The following is a 15,454-nucleotide window of genomic DNA, read 5'->3' as shown; positions in this document are numbered from 1 at the left end:
TACTGCAGACTCATGGTCCAAGCAGGGTGGTCGATACAAATACAAAAGTACAAAGAAACAGCAACGAAAAAAAGCAACAATAATACAGGCTCAGAAAGGTTGCTTCACAGTTTAATCACTTGCTCTGATAAGGCAGTGCCATCCACTAATGGTTCTTGGGAAGTAAGAAAACTTAAATAGGTCTGTGCAAGCAAAATATGGGGTTAGGGCGTTTTCATTGTGGTGTCGGGTCGGCCTGCTAGTTAAGGGTGACAAATATGTTGATGCACCTAGCACAAGTTTCTTTTCCAAGAGTTGGGAAAGAAATTCTAATCTAAATTTTTGCCTTCGTGCCTGTAATAGGGGAATGCCATTTGCTTGCATTAAATTATAAGGGGAGTCTAATGCTGAAAATTTACTAAAAATAAACCTTATGGCCTTTCTCTGAATACGTTCAAGACAATCAATGTAGCGCTTAGTATGAGGATCCCACATAATGCACGCATATTCCAATCTTGGCCACGCAAGAGCAGTATAGCAGAGCAGCTTAACATTAGTGGGAGCAGTTTTAAGTTTATGTTTAAGGACACAAAGCTTGCAGAAGGTGGATGAACAAACATTATCAATATGAAGATTCCAAGATAGGCATGTTTTGGCATGTACAACACCAGAATATAATTAATTCTTAATTAATTTGAATTTTGACAGCAGGTCCAGCATTTCGAGACCAACTTTAGTATAAAATACCCAACCTTCCTAGTTGCCAAGTGCCGTAGTTGCCTTTTACATGTTCTTACAACTTTGAAGCTGTGCGCCAGTACTCCTTTAATCTTAAGAACATCAACAGTGAGTTCCACATAAAGCCACTGATCAGTGTGCTGTTTGAGAGGACTGGTGCTGTGACGCATTTGTTCCTACAGCGTTCTTACTTTTAGTCCCCACAGATACAACAAATAGAACTTCGACACACTTCCCCTTACTGGCTCAACTACAATGCAGCAAGTGGTCAAAGACAGCAGGCAGGTTAGTGGCAAAGCCTATGAGCCAGCCCTCCTGTCCACTGTGGAATCGCACCTGCTCCTCGGAGAGCCCTTCCTCGCGCATGGTCTCCTCGAGGCGCTCGTGGCGGCCCTTGCGCTCCAGGTGCTGGGTGACCAGGTTGGAGTAGTAGTTCTCCAGGTGCACCTTGGCCTTGGTGGCCTTGTCCAGCGTGTGGCCACTCAGCCGGATGCCTGCTGCACCTCCGTCCGCGGTGGCTGCAGCCATGCCACCGCCCCGCTGCTGCCGCGACTGTGGCCCCGAGCTGGGCTGTCTCTGCACAAATGACGGGGAGAAAAGCCTCTGCATTTCACTTTGAGATGGTGAGGGAACTGTGAGGAAAAGCACCACAAGGGCTTGACTAGCTACTAAGCCAGAGCACAGAAGTGACACTGTGGATTACAAATGCATGCATGCATGTTCAGGGGTAATCTTGCATGCATACACAGCTATACAATACAAAGTTCATGGCAGGCTGGCCACCTCAGTAATTCAATGGTGCAGCCTCACACGCATAATGCGCAAGATGCAAATTTGGACATGAAGAAAATTAGCATGAAAAATTAGAAAATTCATTCAAAATAACTGGGTGTCAAGTTGTGTAGCAACTTATATCTCATCGTTCACATATTACTAACATCATCTCATCTATCAATAAAACGCCAGGTTTATTCAAAAGCAACCTAGATGGCCATGCCCCCAAATATGTAAACCTTCTCACTTACAAATCACTGATTAGAGTGAAGCTTCAGTACGCATCCGCCATTCGGAGCCCAAGCCAGTGTCACCTCACCAGCACTCTAGAAGCAGTACAGAAGTGCGTCACTAGATTCATCCATTCCACTTATTAATACCATGTTTGCCTGTCATCATTAAAGCAGAATCGGGTTTATCAAGTCTTTCTCTTCCTGCCCCCCCTCCCTGGTCGAACTGCCACACTGTCTCTGTTCCACAAGTTCTTTTACAGCTCTCTCATTCGCCCACTAATATAGCTCACCCCTGGCATGCATATTTCATCGCATCAACTGTCAACTTCAAGTGCCATGCCCAGGTGCTTGTATTGTTTCTTCCTCGTCATTTTTCCCACACACACCATCAGAATGGAACAGTCTTCCCATAAAGTTGCGTCAATCACATGTCCATCAAGTTTTCTGAAGAATGTAGCTGATAACATTTTTGAATGAATGACATTATTTTGCAATTATGTAATGCCACCCCTTGTGTAATATCTCCTAGATGTGTCATTAGGGAATTAAAGTGATGCGATAAACAAAGGAGGGCAATGGAGCAGAGCACTACACTCTCAACTGAAGCTTCACCAGAAAAGCTGGTACATATGTAACATGCGCACCACAGCACCTAAGGACGCTAAATGGGAGTTCATCATCAGCAAAATGAATACAGAAAAACAGCTTTACTTTGATACAAAAGTATTGACGGAGTACTGATGTACTCATCACCGCATTTGATAAAAAGTGCTTCGGCTAACTCGTGTGCTGTTGTATCGGAGCTCTTTTTCAAGATTCCTTACTTCTTTGAGAAGAGGATTGTGCATGCACTGCTTGCAGTGATGAGAAGAAAGGGGGTTAACCGAGGGGCCCAATTTTTATTAATCATGCATAAGAAGCCAACAGACAGACACCAAGGACAACACAGGAGAAATTACTCCCACTTACTAATTGAACTAAAGAAATGATAAATTAATGAAGTTGAAAGTCGTCCCATGGCACCGCGGTAGCTAAATTGTTAGAGCATTGCATATGTAATGTGAAGACGTGGGATTGTTCCCCACCTGTGGCAAGTTGTTTTTCTCATCTGCTTTCAACTCCATTAATTTGCCATTTCTGAAGAATGTAGCTGATTCAATAAGTAAGTACAAGTAATTTCCCCTGTGTTGTGCTTGGTGGCTTTGCTTGTTGGCTTCTTATGCAGTGATATCGTAAATCAGAGCCAGTTCCACTTCATACAGACAGTTCGTGCTCTATTAATCTTTTGCCGAACTCGCAACTCCATTTATTTTGTTTATTTATTATTTATTTATTTTCTCATTTTCTTAAAGTGCCCAAGAAAAGCTTTAAGCCTTAATATTGGTGCACTTGTGTTACATAAAGAACATAAAACCAAAAAACAAAACGGAACATCTCAAACAACAGTGGTACAAATTGCAACAAAAATGCAATAAACAACAACAACAACAACAACAACAATAATAATAATAATAATAATAATAATAATAATAATAATAATGCTACTACTACTACTACTACTACTACTACTACTACTACTACTACTACTACTACTACTACTTGCCTAGGGTACCTTGACTGGCATTTTTACTACAAATAATTTATTTTTTAACTGAAGTGGAAGACAAACTTTTTTTTTTTTCAGTGTAAGGTGCAAGAGCTGGGTGAAAACATCTCAAAAATATATCCCAAGCTGTCATCTCACAACAAAACTATCCAATAAACCAGCAAACTAAATATAACTGATTATTACTTTTCCTCACACATATTCTATCGATGCAGACTAGATTAAAATGAAGGATGCAGTTGTATGTTGTGTTGAGAGGTTCTGTTTATTTGGTCAAATACCAAAATAATTTACTCATTTCTGAAGGCACAAATTTAGATAAGCAAGCAAAAGGAGAGTTCAGAAAATGTGTAAATTGCAGCCAACAGTACACATTTCATTAACAGCAAGTGTAAAAAGAAAAAAAAAGCCGGCAAGACCCATCTCACCGTGCCTGCCAATGTTAATGCTATTATCATTTAAGCAATGTAGCAAAACACTGTATTGCTGAAATCACCTTTATTTAGAATTTGTAGTAGTCATTCTGGGATTTCCACTGCTTTGGCTATATGCAACACACACTGCCTCCCTGATCTGCTATGGCCATGATGGCACGACGATGATGCAGGAAGAACAATGAAATGATAAAGAAGGAATGACGTTAACGAAACACTGAAGGTGGTATGATATTGATGGCATGGCGACAATGGGAGGATGATTCTGAAACAATGACCTGAACTACCACCAACTTGCCCAAGTTACCACCCTGAAAACAATAACGATGGCATAACGCCGACGGTACGACTACAAATGCATGGCAATGACGCAATGATGATGATAGCATGACAATGAATGACGACAGCATGATTATGATGCAATGATGACGAAGGAATGACGTCGACGGTATGATGAAGTTGGAAGGACGACAATGGAATGACCACAATACCTACACAACCATGACTGCATACCTAGTGGCCCAAGCTAGCAGACAACTTGGGCCACTGCGTCGGCGTAAGATGCTAGATAGATAAGATTCAAAGTGTCTGAATTAGGCAGAGAATGCTGATATCAATAATACCTATGGATTAATATAAATTTGAAGTGCTCAATAGTAGAAACACCGAACAAAGTGGCGAGAATAAATATAACACCTGTAGAATAGCAATATGAGGTAGCAGGGTCAAATAAATAATCCAAGTGCAACTAGAAGGTTCTCTTGCGAAGGCAGTTCTTGCACTTTAGGAGCAGTGCCTCTGGCAAAGTGCCACAGTTTAAACATTGCAACTAATGATACGAGTGACAAGCTGTAAAATAATTGCACTAAGCCACGTGTACCAAAACAGTGGCACTCAACATAATATATGTGACTAGATAAGCTCCACAAACTTGCAGTAGGCAATAGTTTATCTAATTCAATGCCAACATAAGCATGAAAATAGTGGCATGTGCATTGAAAGCTCCACAAGACAAAAAAATTTACTCAAAGGTAGCTACAATTTGGGAATATGAAGTGCAGAGACTGACATTTCTGCACTTTTCGTTCATCTCTCTGTCCCCATTTATAACTTAGTGACTCTCATCAATAATTAACACTGCCACATGGCAGCAAAGAATCACTTCAGAAATACCTACTTACAGGCCACATCTGATGGGAGAGAAATGAATGAGCTTGGCCAAGAGTAATTCTTCACGCTTCCTTATCCCCATGAATTGAGGAAGCATACTATTGTCGACAGGTGCGCACACATAAGACTTCAATGCACACCTGCTTCTGCGCATGAGGAGAGAGTGTATCAACAAGATAAAGTCTGTCAAAGAGCAGTTTTCTCCCAACAACTTCCCTGTACAGCTGTGGCCAGATAAGGGTACTTTCAAGCATGTCGCAGACCTTCAAGCCCTTGAGCATCGGGTTACCAATGGCAACGGATATCGGCACAGAGATGCACTTTCAAAGCTGTCAAGCCTTACCATTGCCTTCTACAGTGATTACAGTGCATGTGGTAACATTGGTCTGACCTTCCACGCAAAATGTTCCCAATCCTGTGTAGGTGTGACAGAAGGTATTTTCCAAAACAAAATTTTGCTTGTGACTGCTTTGGATGAGCATAGTTCATAATATTGTGCTTGGTTTCTAAGGCTCTCAAATGAATAGGGCTGTCCCTATCAGTTTGAGACATGGATCACAGACTGCAGCACCATACTTTGGTGGCAGAATACCTAACGAGAAAATTCAGCAAGACATGGATGCGCCAATGTGGGAAAAAAAAAGAAGGAAGGAAGGCAGGCGGCGGCTACACGCATGCGAAGTCCTAGCAACAATGAATTACATTTTGCCTTTTAGAGTGGAAAACACAGCAGCAATGCAGCACACAACATGGCGACACTAGTTTCTATTGGCAAAGAATGGCCACTGGTACTATGCATATGTTCATAACATGTGCTTTATCTGCAATACTTTTTCTCAGTAAATCATATCTTGTGAATGATGATTTCGAGTCCAGCCAAATTACAAAACCTACAATAAAGGGAGTTGTTCATAGGAACTGTGGAATAAAAAAATGGCTGTGGCTTAGGTAAGGTTAAGCCCAGGATGCGAAGCATACTAGCCTTTATTTTAGTTGTTGAACCACTGTTTAGCCTGGTGAACTGCTGTTGCTTGGCTATATTTGGTTCGGCTAGACGAAGAAACAACTCATGCATTACTTCTTCGCCTTCAAGAGTGGAACGCGACAGCGTTCCCGTCGACCCGCCAAGGGGTGTAAGACAATGGGCTACAGGGCAGCGACTACGCGCCCCGCATTGGACGCGGTGAGCGTCGAGCAAAGCAGCGTTCGGCGCGGCAACGAAATGTGCGCCTGAGCAAGAGACGCACGCCTTAGAAACAGCGCGTTTCTAAGGCAACACCGCATTCACTAGAGGCGCTTTTGTACCGCTTTGAAGCGTTGTACTCGTGGCTCAGTGGTAGCGTCTCCGTCCCACACTCCGGAGACCCTGGTTCGATTCCCACCCAGCCCGTCTTGCAAGAGTTGAGCCAAAGCCACTTCTCCTCTGTCGTGACGTCACGGTGTCACGTGATTTCATGGTCACCGCCGCGCCTGAGGAGCTGGGTTGAGCCCTCGTAATATGCTTCGCATAAAAATAAATGCTGAGGGAGTTTTCTTTTTCTTTCTGTTGCACCTAGCATGGTAGAGGTTCCAGTTCTCAGTACATGAGGGCAAGATTTCAACCTACAACATGTGCTTCTTCCAAAGTTACTTTTTTTTTAAACAAACACAAATATCTGGTCTAGTTGCATCGTTGTTAGAGTCGCAACTCTACATGCCTCGAGGGTAATTTCGCTCTCTCTTCTCTTTCTTTTTTTTTTTTAGCCATTTCGGATTTTATACCTGCTGCTTCTACCACTCCACCTGTTCACAACTATTACACAAATCTAACCAACAGGAATTTTCGCACCGGTTCACATCAACACCTAATCAAGGATAGCCGATATTTGAATATTCAAAATGTCTCTCATTTGGCATGTGTGCAGAATGTAACATTCAGCCCAAATGTTCCCAACAGTGTGACATCCTAAATTCGACATCCTAAATAAACACAGGGGCTGCAATTGACTTTCTAGTGGTGGAGTCCATATTACTTCAACCACTTTGGCTTCTTTAGCCAGGCCCAAAGCGAAGCACCAGCACATATTTGTCCATATTGCAGTCATGAATTGAACCTATGGCCTCATGCTTGGCACCCACCACATTACGATAGTCATGGCCGGACTGACATAAAAAAAACTCAGCATGACATGGCTGTGTCAATGCAGAAAAAAAAAACAACAAACAAATGCACAGAATGTTTATTTTTCCTAAGTAGGGCGCTTTGCTACAGAATCCAATAGAAAAATAATGCCAACAAGCAGCAGCTTTTCATAAGATGAATAATTTAAAAGCTGCAATGACCACGAGACTCATAAGTGCTAGCTGAAGCTAGCAATTCCCAGAGTACCACTGCTGTTGCTGTAAATGATCACGCTGATACAACTGGCCTCTCAAAGTACTGAAGTTGTTCAAGTGAGATGCCCCATTTTGACTTCTATCAGCACCCCAATCTCAGAACATGTTTTGGACAGCAGTCAGTCTTTCAGGGGCAAACTTGAAAACATCTATTACTTGTCAGTATGATAGCATCACAACAATCTTAGCACTGGTCTAAACTAAAGAATAAAGAAAAAAGAAAGTGGCTTAGCTAGCTGCTCAATACATCTCATACTATGTGGGAAAAAAAAAGATGCTATAAAATAAAATGGATAATGCAAAAAAAGTGTCTCGAGGTCTCGCAAACAAAAAAAAATCATAACATGCATTGCTACTAGGATGACCTTTTTTCATTCATCGTAAAAGAATTTGCTACCCAAGGTCAACGCTGAACGAGATGCAACAACCAGCCCCAGCAACATGTCGTAGCTGAAGTTCTTTCATACAGAAAGGCTCCTAAAATATTGCTGAACAAAACAAGGGAACGAAGGTTTTACTGGTACTCAACCTCCTGAAGCTGTGCAAAAGTGCATTTACCTGGCATGTTCACAGGAAACCTGAACACTGAGGAGGACATTTCGAAACGTACAAGAATTGGTTGGAGAATGCATGGCAGCCACTCTCAGATCATGAATGGCAACTTTTTCTTGAAAAGAAAATTATAACATCAGAATGTTTTACCACTACAGACTTACAGGGCTGAAACTTCGAGGATAACAAGGAAACGTGAGAAGAGGCCAAATTGTGCTCACTGAGTGATGGAGCAGGAAATTATAGGCATTACATTAAGAGACAAGCCTATCAGAAGATAGCAAATCGGCATAGCTAATATTCTAATTGGGATTACAAGCAAGAAGTGAGTCTGGAACAGGTCATGTAATGCATAGAACGCATTACTTATGGAAACAACTCAATTGGTTCTGAGCAGGAGAAATGCAGTAAAGGACGGAAGAAGATAAGGTTGTGTGACTGGATTAGGAAATTTACAGGCGTAGGTTTGAGTCGACTGTCGGAAGGTGGGTAATGGGAGAGGCCTTCGTCTTGCAGTGTACATAAATTAGGCTGATGACGATGACGATATCATTCGTGATGTGGCAGAACAAAGTCTTTGTGTGACTCACTGAGGCAAGATGTGGAAGCACATGTTGGGTCACAGGAGACCCAGAACGCCCACTATCACCGTGAGTCACGCGCTCGTACGATGCAAGTGTGCGAACAGCTGTGCCACAAGCAGCACGTTGTCATAGCAGCCGGCGAGGAACAGTTTTCCTATGTTACCCTTCTTTTTTTTCTTTTCTCGCTCTGCCATCTGGCTCTGCCTTAACGTAAGAAGAAAAATGAAACAGGCCATGGTTGGGAAAGAAAGACCTTTAAAAAAATGCCTTCTACACTGTTTGTAACTGATGCAGATATGGCTAAGTAGCCATTCGTGCCTGTGCCTCATTCTTGTTTTCCTATGTGATGCACTGTATTACATTTTGTGCTAACTGACCTGCGCCTATACATTTATGACTTGCCACAATACATGATGGTTTTCTTTCATCTGCTGCATAGTGCATACGTAACAGGTTTATGTAGTGCACAACTTATCCAGCTTTTCTTGTTAGCTCTGCGTCTGGCCTCCCTTGATGCTCTCTGAAGCACGTCTAGAATAATGATTGGATAACCAAAGAAATGCTAGTTTAAACATCAGATGCAGGCAATAAAAGCAGAGCAATAATGGTACAAACAGGAATATGCCAACATTTCTAGCATTTCGAAAAGTGGCAGAACTGCAGAAATCAAATTAATTAGCACCTGAGACACATTCTTTTTACTCTGTTTCTGTTGTGGCTAGGGAGCAATGAGCTCAATTTCACTGTACATGCATAGAGCTGCCATTCTCATTGTTGTGAGTGGATACTCCACACATAGAAGCTTGTTTAAATTCAAGCAAACACCACCTTGAACACATGACAGGGATGGCAATTAAAGTGTAATGAGCCACATAGAAACACATGACTCAAGCATGCCGAGACAACCTTGATCAGAAAAAAAAAGAAAAAAATCTGCACCTGGTAATATTTGAAAACTAACTAAATCCTGATATTATAACCAAGTCCAGAGCAGCCACTGGCTCTTGAAAATTCTAATTCTGCACTAGTTTCGTTAACGTGTGATTCTCGGCAAAGAGCAACAGTACACTCATGTTACACTTCTGCAGGACAGGAATGAAATTTACTTGTGATAAAGCTGCGGTGACTGTTTCTTTTATCCAAAATACGCTAAATACAGAAGTACAATGACTCACTATCAAGACACCTGTTCCAACAGATAATAGGCAACTTCTGACCAAACAACTTTCAGTAGAATGGCAATGCAAAGTTTGTGAAAAGCAACCCTTCAGCAGAGTCTCCTGACACTGCAGCTACACAAAGATAATCTCTAGCCTATCCACTACACCGACTACGTGGCTATGGCCTTCTGCTGCTAGGCCCGGCATTGGGGGGTTCTGTTCCCAGCCATGGCAGCTGCATTACGACGGGGGAAGAATGCAAATACAATCACGTAATAGAGCACTGGCTGCACCTTAAAGAAACCTAGGTTGTCTAAATATTATGGAACCCTCCACTACGGTGTGTTCCACAGTCTCTTATGTTGCTACAGTATGCTAAACCCAACCAATCAATTAAAACTTTTGAAAGACTAACTTTGAGCGCACAAATACATGGCATGATGATACCTAATCTCTGAGGGCACAAAATCACAGCCGCTTGCTGTTATACCCCATGTCTCTTGCTGCTGACGCCATCTAACACTGTGACACAAGTACCATTGGCCAGCCCCTGCGTGCAGTCCCAAACGAGTGACAGCCAGCCACAAACACACACGCAGAAGAAATACGGCCCTTGTTAACTTCCCAGCTATTACATGTGGTTGACCTCAGTGAATAGCACTAAAATGCCTGCCCAGAACACCTGCGTCCAACACATGCGTGCACTTCCTTTCGCGGCTCACGGGTGAATGACATGGATGATGGACAGATATACACAAACATGCACTGCATCTACAGTGCAGAAAACTAAAGGACCAGCCAGGGTTATAAGATAAGAGCTTCTATGCAATGAACATATTCAAACTTGCCGTTACCTTAAATACAATGCTACATGGCATTGAACAACGAAACTGACAGTCTTTGTGTTACCTATAATTTTTCATGTGAGAGTTACGGATGTCAATAAATGCTCTCTCCTATTCATACAATCTGAGATACAATTGTTCAAATGTGCTCGTAAGAGGAAATGAACAAGCAAATGAAGAATTTAACAAGCAACTTGCCCAAAGCACTGAACCCCCAACTGCTTATAATTAGCACAGCTGGTCACGTTGGAACTGACCAAATGTGAAGTCTGCAGGTAACGTCATTCATTTTGACTTTAGGAGTAAACAGGTCTAAAAGAATACTCGTAGAGGGTATGTTCTGGAAACCACTTTGAAAACAATACACCTTTTATTACTATTCCTTTCCAACACAGTCCTTTATCATGTGTCACACGAAGTGGCCAATAATGGTGACAGCAACAGAGATGTCAGACAATGATGACGGGAAAGGAACATCAGAAAATTAGAAGGATCATTTCAAAATATGGCCTCAGAAGTCATCCCAAATCGTGAATATTAAGCTGCCATTTTCGACTATAGCATCTCTCAAATCTGAAGTGTAGCACTGGGATGCTAAACACCATCTTCCTTACGCAGACCAGCTTTAGGGGAAGTTTCGTAAAATCAAAACATTGCCACCCATTCAAAAGCCCAACAAAATCTAGCATCATTCTGCTAACAGATGAATGACAATTTTTCCCTTTGCAACATCTTCATCACCACTGTTAATTATTTAAATCTGTAGAACAGTTCCTATGACTGCCAGGTGCATTTACAGAGACAAGATTGTTCCATAATAGTGAAAGATGCAACAGTGACCATGGCTACCAAACACATCTGCCATCACTACTGCAGTAGACTACTTTATTCAAAAGGTCTTGTATGTTTACGTCTCATGCTAAAGGCACAGAAATTTCACAGCTAGACAGCTTTTATTTCACAAAACAGTAATGTTCTATGAAACCAATTTCAGCCATCTACAGGTTTTCCTGCTCAATTTAGTCCAAGTGCCGGCTGAAATAATATAAGTGCCACGGATATAAGCTAAGCGCCAAGCCATCTAATCCAATTTAATCGAACTACCGTGTTTAATCCAAAAGCCAGCAGCTTGAATCCAAGTGCTAGTCACTTTATTCCACGCAAGAAAAACAACAAGATTGCAAATCCCAATAGCCGAAATGCTGAAATACTGTTACTGGAAAACGACAACACAAATTTTTTGTGTTCGCTGCTAACATTTGTCACATGAATGACTGCGGTATATTACTTCGGGCCAATAGATGTGCATGGAGCACTTATACGTCAATAAAAACAATATTCATGATAAAATTCGATTGCATCAAAGATATCACGCTCGCGATTCAGTTTAAAAAATGCACTGCTAAGTTTGTTGGATGAAGAGCGTTATGCGTAAAGGTGTGTCTTTTCAGCAACATGTGAATGGAAGGGGTGGTTTTTTGTATACTTTCTTTGTAATTAATGCAAAATAAGAACAAGGAATTTTTTAGTCAGTAATTTTACATTATTCTTCATCAATGTGAAGCACGAGTGAATTTTGTCTGTAAGACACTGCTGTCAGCTTCGTGCTTTTCCGGCCCAGCAGATGACTTTTGACTCATCTGCAAAAAAGCAGTATGAAAACTGCCTGCTAGTAAATGAAAATAAATTTGTACCTGGATGCGATCTCTATGAATAATTAAACTGACGAGTGCTTATTTGTTCAATAAAATGCAAAGCAGAGCCTTCACTCAAGTTTTTAAAGATGTGTGTTAACCACTTTTTTATTTTAATCTTAATGTCTTACACCAAAAGGTCTGGCAATTATGTGACATTTATTTTCATGCGAAATACCAGTCATTCATTTGACAAATATTAGCAGCAAACACAAAACTTAGCACTCTCATCTTCCAGTAGCTGTATTTCAGCATTTCAGCCATTTTAATTTGCAATCTTGCTGTTTTTTCTTGCATGAATTAAATTGGCTAGCACTTGGATTAAAGCTTCTGAGGCTTGGATTAAAAAACCTTGGTATTTGTATTAAGTTTGCTGGCCTGTGCGGCTTATTCGTGCTAGTGGTGGGGTTAAATACTTTGTTGCTAGTATTATATGTTTGGAAATTGGGTTACACAGTCTGGCACTCAGATTATTTCAACTGGCACCTGGATCAAAATAAGAAGGAAGACCTATATAGGGTGTCCCAGTTAACATTATACAAACTGTCCTATGAAAAAAGAATTATGTAAAAGAATACCCAGTGCAAGATATCATCTTAAGACCTACGGTGTCTGGCCACCAGAGGTCTGACGACCGAACACAGTAGTTCTCATAATTGTATTTTGCACTGTTTTCTTTCTTTTTTTTTTCTTTAGGCAGCTTGGCTAACATTAGCAGGGACACGTTGCATAATGTCACACTGTCGTGTAACATTTAAAGTGCACAACTTAAATCCTTGTCATTAGCAAACTAAGGACATATGAAGGCAACATAGGTAGAAATGAAGATGAGATTAGGAAAGTTTCAAGATAATGATGCAATTAAAACATAATTAGTGAAAATGAGCTACTTGAAGGCCCCGTGAAGTGCCTGAGAGCACTAGCGAGCAAGCACATTTCGCCTGTATTTGAAGGAAATGACAAAATAGGAAAAATAATTATACTCGTTTAACAGCATCGCAGAATAAACTACTTAAATGTGCCAAAGTTGTCCAAGACTATCTTTATTTATTTGTGCTAAGAAGCTTAGGATGTAAAGAAAATCTTATGCACTGACAAAAACTGGCAGGCATGTGGTGTGCCAACAGTAAGCACTTATCTCTCTGATGATCCACCGTGAAGTAGCTATATGTGTAATGTGTGTAATGAGTTTGAAGTTGATGGCACAGCTTGTAAGAAAGCCGCATCATCAACCATGCTGAACTGTAGACACAACCTGAACATTTTCTATGCACTTGTCAGCATTGCCCATTGTGCTGAGAGATCTGCACTCACTGTGTCTGTCTATCTCAATCATGTGCTTCTCTTTGTGCTGTATTATGGACGAGCGAAGACTTATACATCCCAGAATCACCATGGTGTCACAACATCTTTCATGAAACTTGCATAAAGACTTGGTTCCACATTTCCCTATAGGTAGAACGAACTGCAAGAAGCTCTATGCCACCAATAGACACTGCATGCTGAAAATGCTACTTCAATTTAAAGGTCAGCCTGCAAGAGAATGGTACAAACCAGCAATATTGCATGGCAATGCTTGAGACCGTGCCATACTATAGCCCACTAGACACATGTGACCTATCTTAATGTAGCTCCCCTGTTGTTTTTTTTACTATTAACATTTAGTACAGCCACAGCGAAGTAGTTGGTGCACACAAGCAGCACTAAAAGAAATGTGCACGTCAGAATAAATGACTGTTCCAAATGACCACAGCATTTGTTGGTACAAAGTTTCTGAAAAAAACAATGGCACAATTTGAACATCATGTCATTGAAAAGCTACAACCTGTATTTTGCACCCATCAACTAAACAATCATTTTCAGCCTGCAAGATTCCAAGCCACTTTATATTTTTTGGCTAAATCCAACATGGTCCCTCTATGTGCCATCCCTTACAATGCGAAACTGAAAGACTCCATAAGATGCCTAAATGCTAAACGTTATGAGTGGTTGAAATAAGGATGACAAGATGGATGTGCAAGGCGATCAGAAAAGATGCCATTCATGACGAGTACAACATATAAGGGACAATTCATTGCAGCCAAGGTTCAAGAATTGGTGAGGCGCAGCATTGAGGCATGGTGATTTGTCCCTAGACCAGCAGAAAGCTAAAGAAGATCGAAGTAAAGCAATAACTGTGAGGGGACACAAGAGGTCACAAGGTCAGCCTGAGAACATGTGCTTAGAAAAGCTAGTAAACAGATAAATGATAGGACAAAGAGGGATAACAGTTTGTAAAAGAAAAAAAAAAGAACTGCTTGTGCAGGTTATGTTTTAATGTCAGTGTTCTCTGCACTGTTTCCTAGCTAGCCATAAGCCAACTAACCTGAATTCCTAAATACAAACACATGCTTCATCTGTATTGTATCATAACTATTAGTGCCAATTTATAGTGCAAAACAGCATGTCCTAAATAACAATAAACAAGATTCACATGATTAAGTCATCCATGCTGCAGCAGTGTTGCCTTGTTTGCATCGCTCCATTCACAATGTGAGGTGCTATAATAGAGTTGAGTGCCACATGACAAACTACTGCAATGTCAACAGCTCTGAGCTCGCTATATAACAGTGATGTTGCATATTTTTCAGAGACCACATGAGAAAAAAAGGTTTCCTTAGCCAAGTCTGGTGGCTGTAACAGTTGAAAGGTGGGATACTTTGTAGATATTTATGGTATGTAAGCGCAAATAAAGGATAGAGACTGAGACAGGACAAGTGTGTTGCGTCAAAGCGTGACAAGCAACATGGATGTCTGCCATAGGACAGTCACTGAAACAATGGGACATGTTTATCTGGTATGCCCCATACATGCACACACATTTAAAAAAAAAAACTCTATCCACCTGGAAAGAGGCCTCAGCTTTACTTCTTTCTGTGTTTAAGTACGTGTCCACGTGGCACTGATGCACTAAAATCTAAACTCCTGCATTATCATTATGTGCCCTATTTATGGTTGATGAATGTCCCCCCAATCAATCATTATGCAAAAAAGTAGGATGGCCAAATGATGACTAGGATCAGCCGTAGTGGTATGGACAGTTATGCATATATTGATTAATGCACCAGCTCTTAGCACACACTGCCTTGCTGGCAATAATGAGCACCTTTTCATGCACCACCATAGGAGGCATCACCCCAATATTCGTTAAAACCTAGGCATCCAAGAGAATAGGAAATAGGACGACTATCTAGGCGAGTCAGTAATTCTTACTTTTAGACATGCACTCATGCATGTCTAAAACTTAGCACTTAGCACAGGACAGTAGCA

The 15,454-nt window shown here is 41.2% G+C and overlaps 1 protein-coding gene across 10 annotated transcripts in view; it reads right to left on the bottom strand.

Annotated features, from left to right (window-relative positions):
• Nucleotides 1–15,454, bottom strand: part of trc (Serine/threonine-protein kinase tricornered) — a 116,913-nt gene that overhangs the window by 41,130 nt on the left and 60,329 nt on the right. For 8 of the 10 annotated variants that reach the window (XM_065432044.2, XM_065432043.2, XM_065432039.2 and 5 more), the window contains one exon: nt 1,054–1,293. In XM_065432044.2, the coding sequence (XP_065288116.1) occupies nt 1,054–1,245 (192 nt within the window). In that variant the 5' untranslated portion in view covers nt 1,246–1,293. Of the gene's footprint in view, nt 1–1,053; nt 1,294–1,742; nt 1,766–4,945; nt 4,970–15,454 lie in introns of those variants that run through there. The other 2 variants (XM_065432041.1, XM_065432046.2) reach the window with 2 other exon arrangements.

The sequence above is a fragment of the Dermacentor albipictus genome, chromosome 3, assembly GCF_038994185.2.
Source record: "Dermacentor albipictus isolate Rhodes 1998 colony chromosome 3, USDA_Dalb.pri_finalv2, whole genome shotgun sequence".
Classification (NCBI taxonomy): Eukaryota; Metazoa; Arthropoda; class Arachnida; order Ixodida; family Ixodidae; genus Dermacentor; species Dermacentor albipictus.
This window is presented reverse-complemented; position numbering and strand designations above follow the sequence as displayed.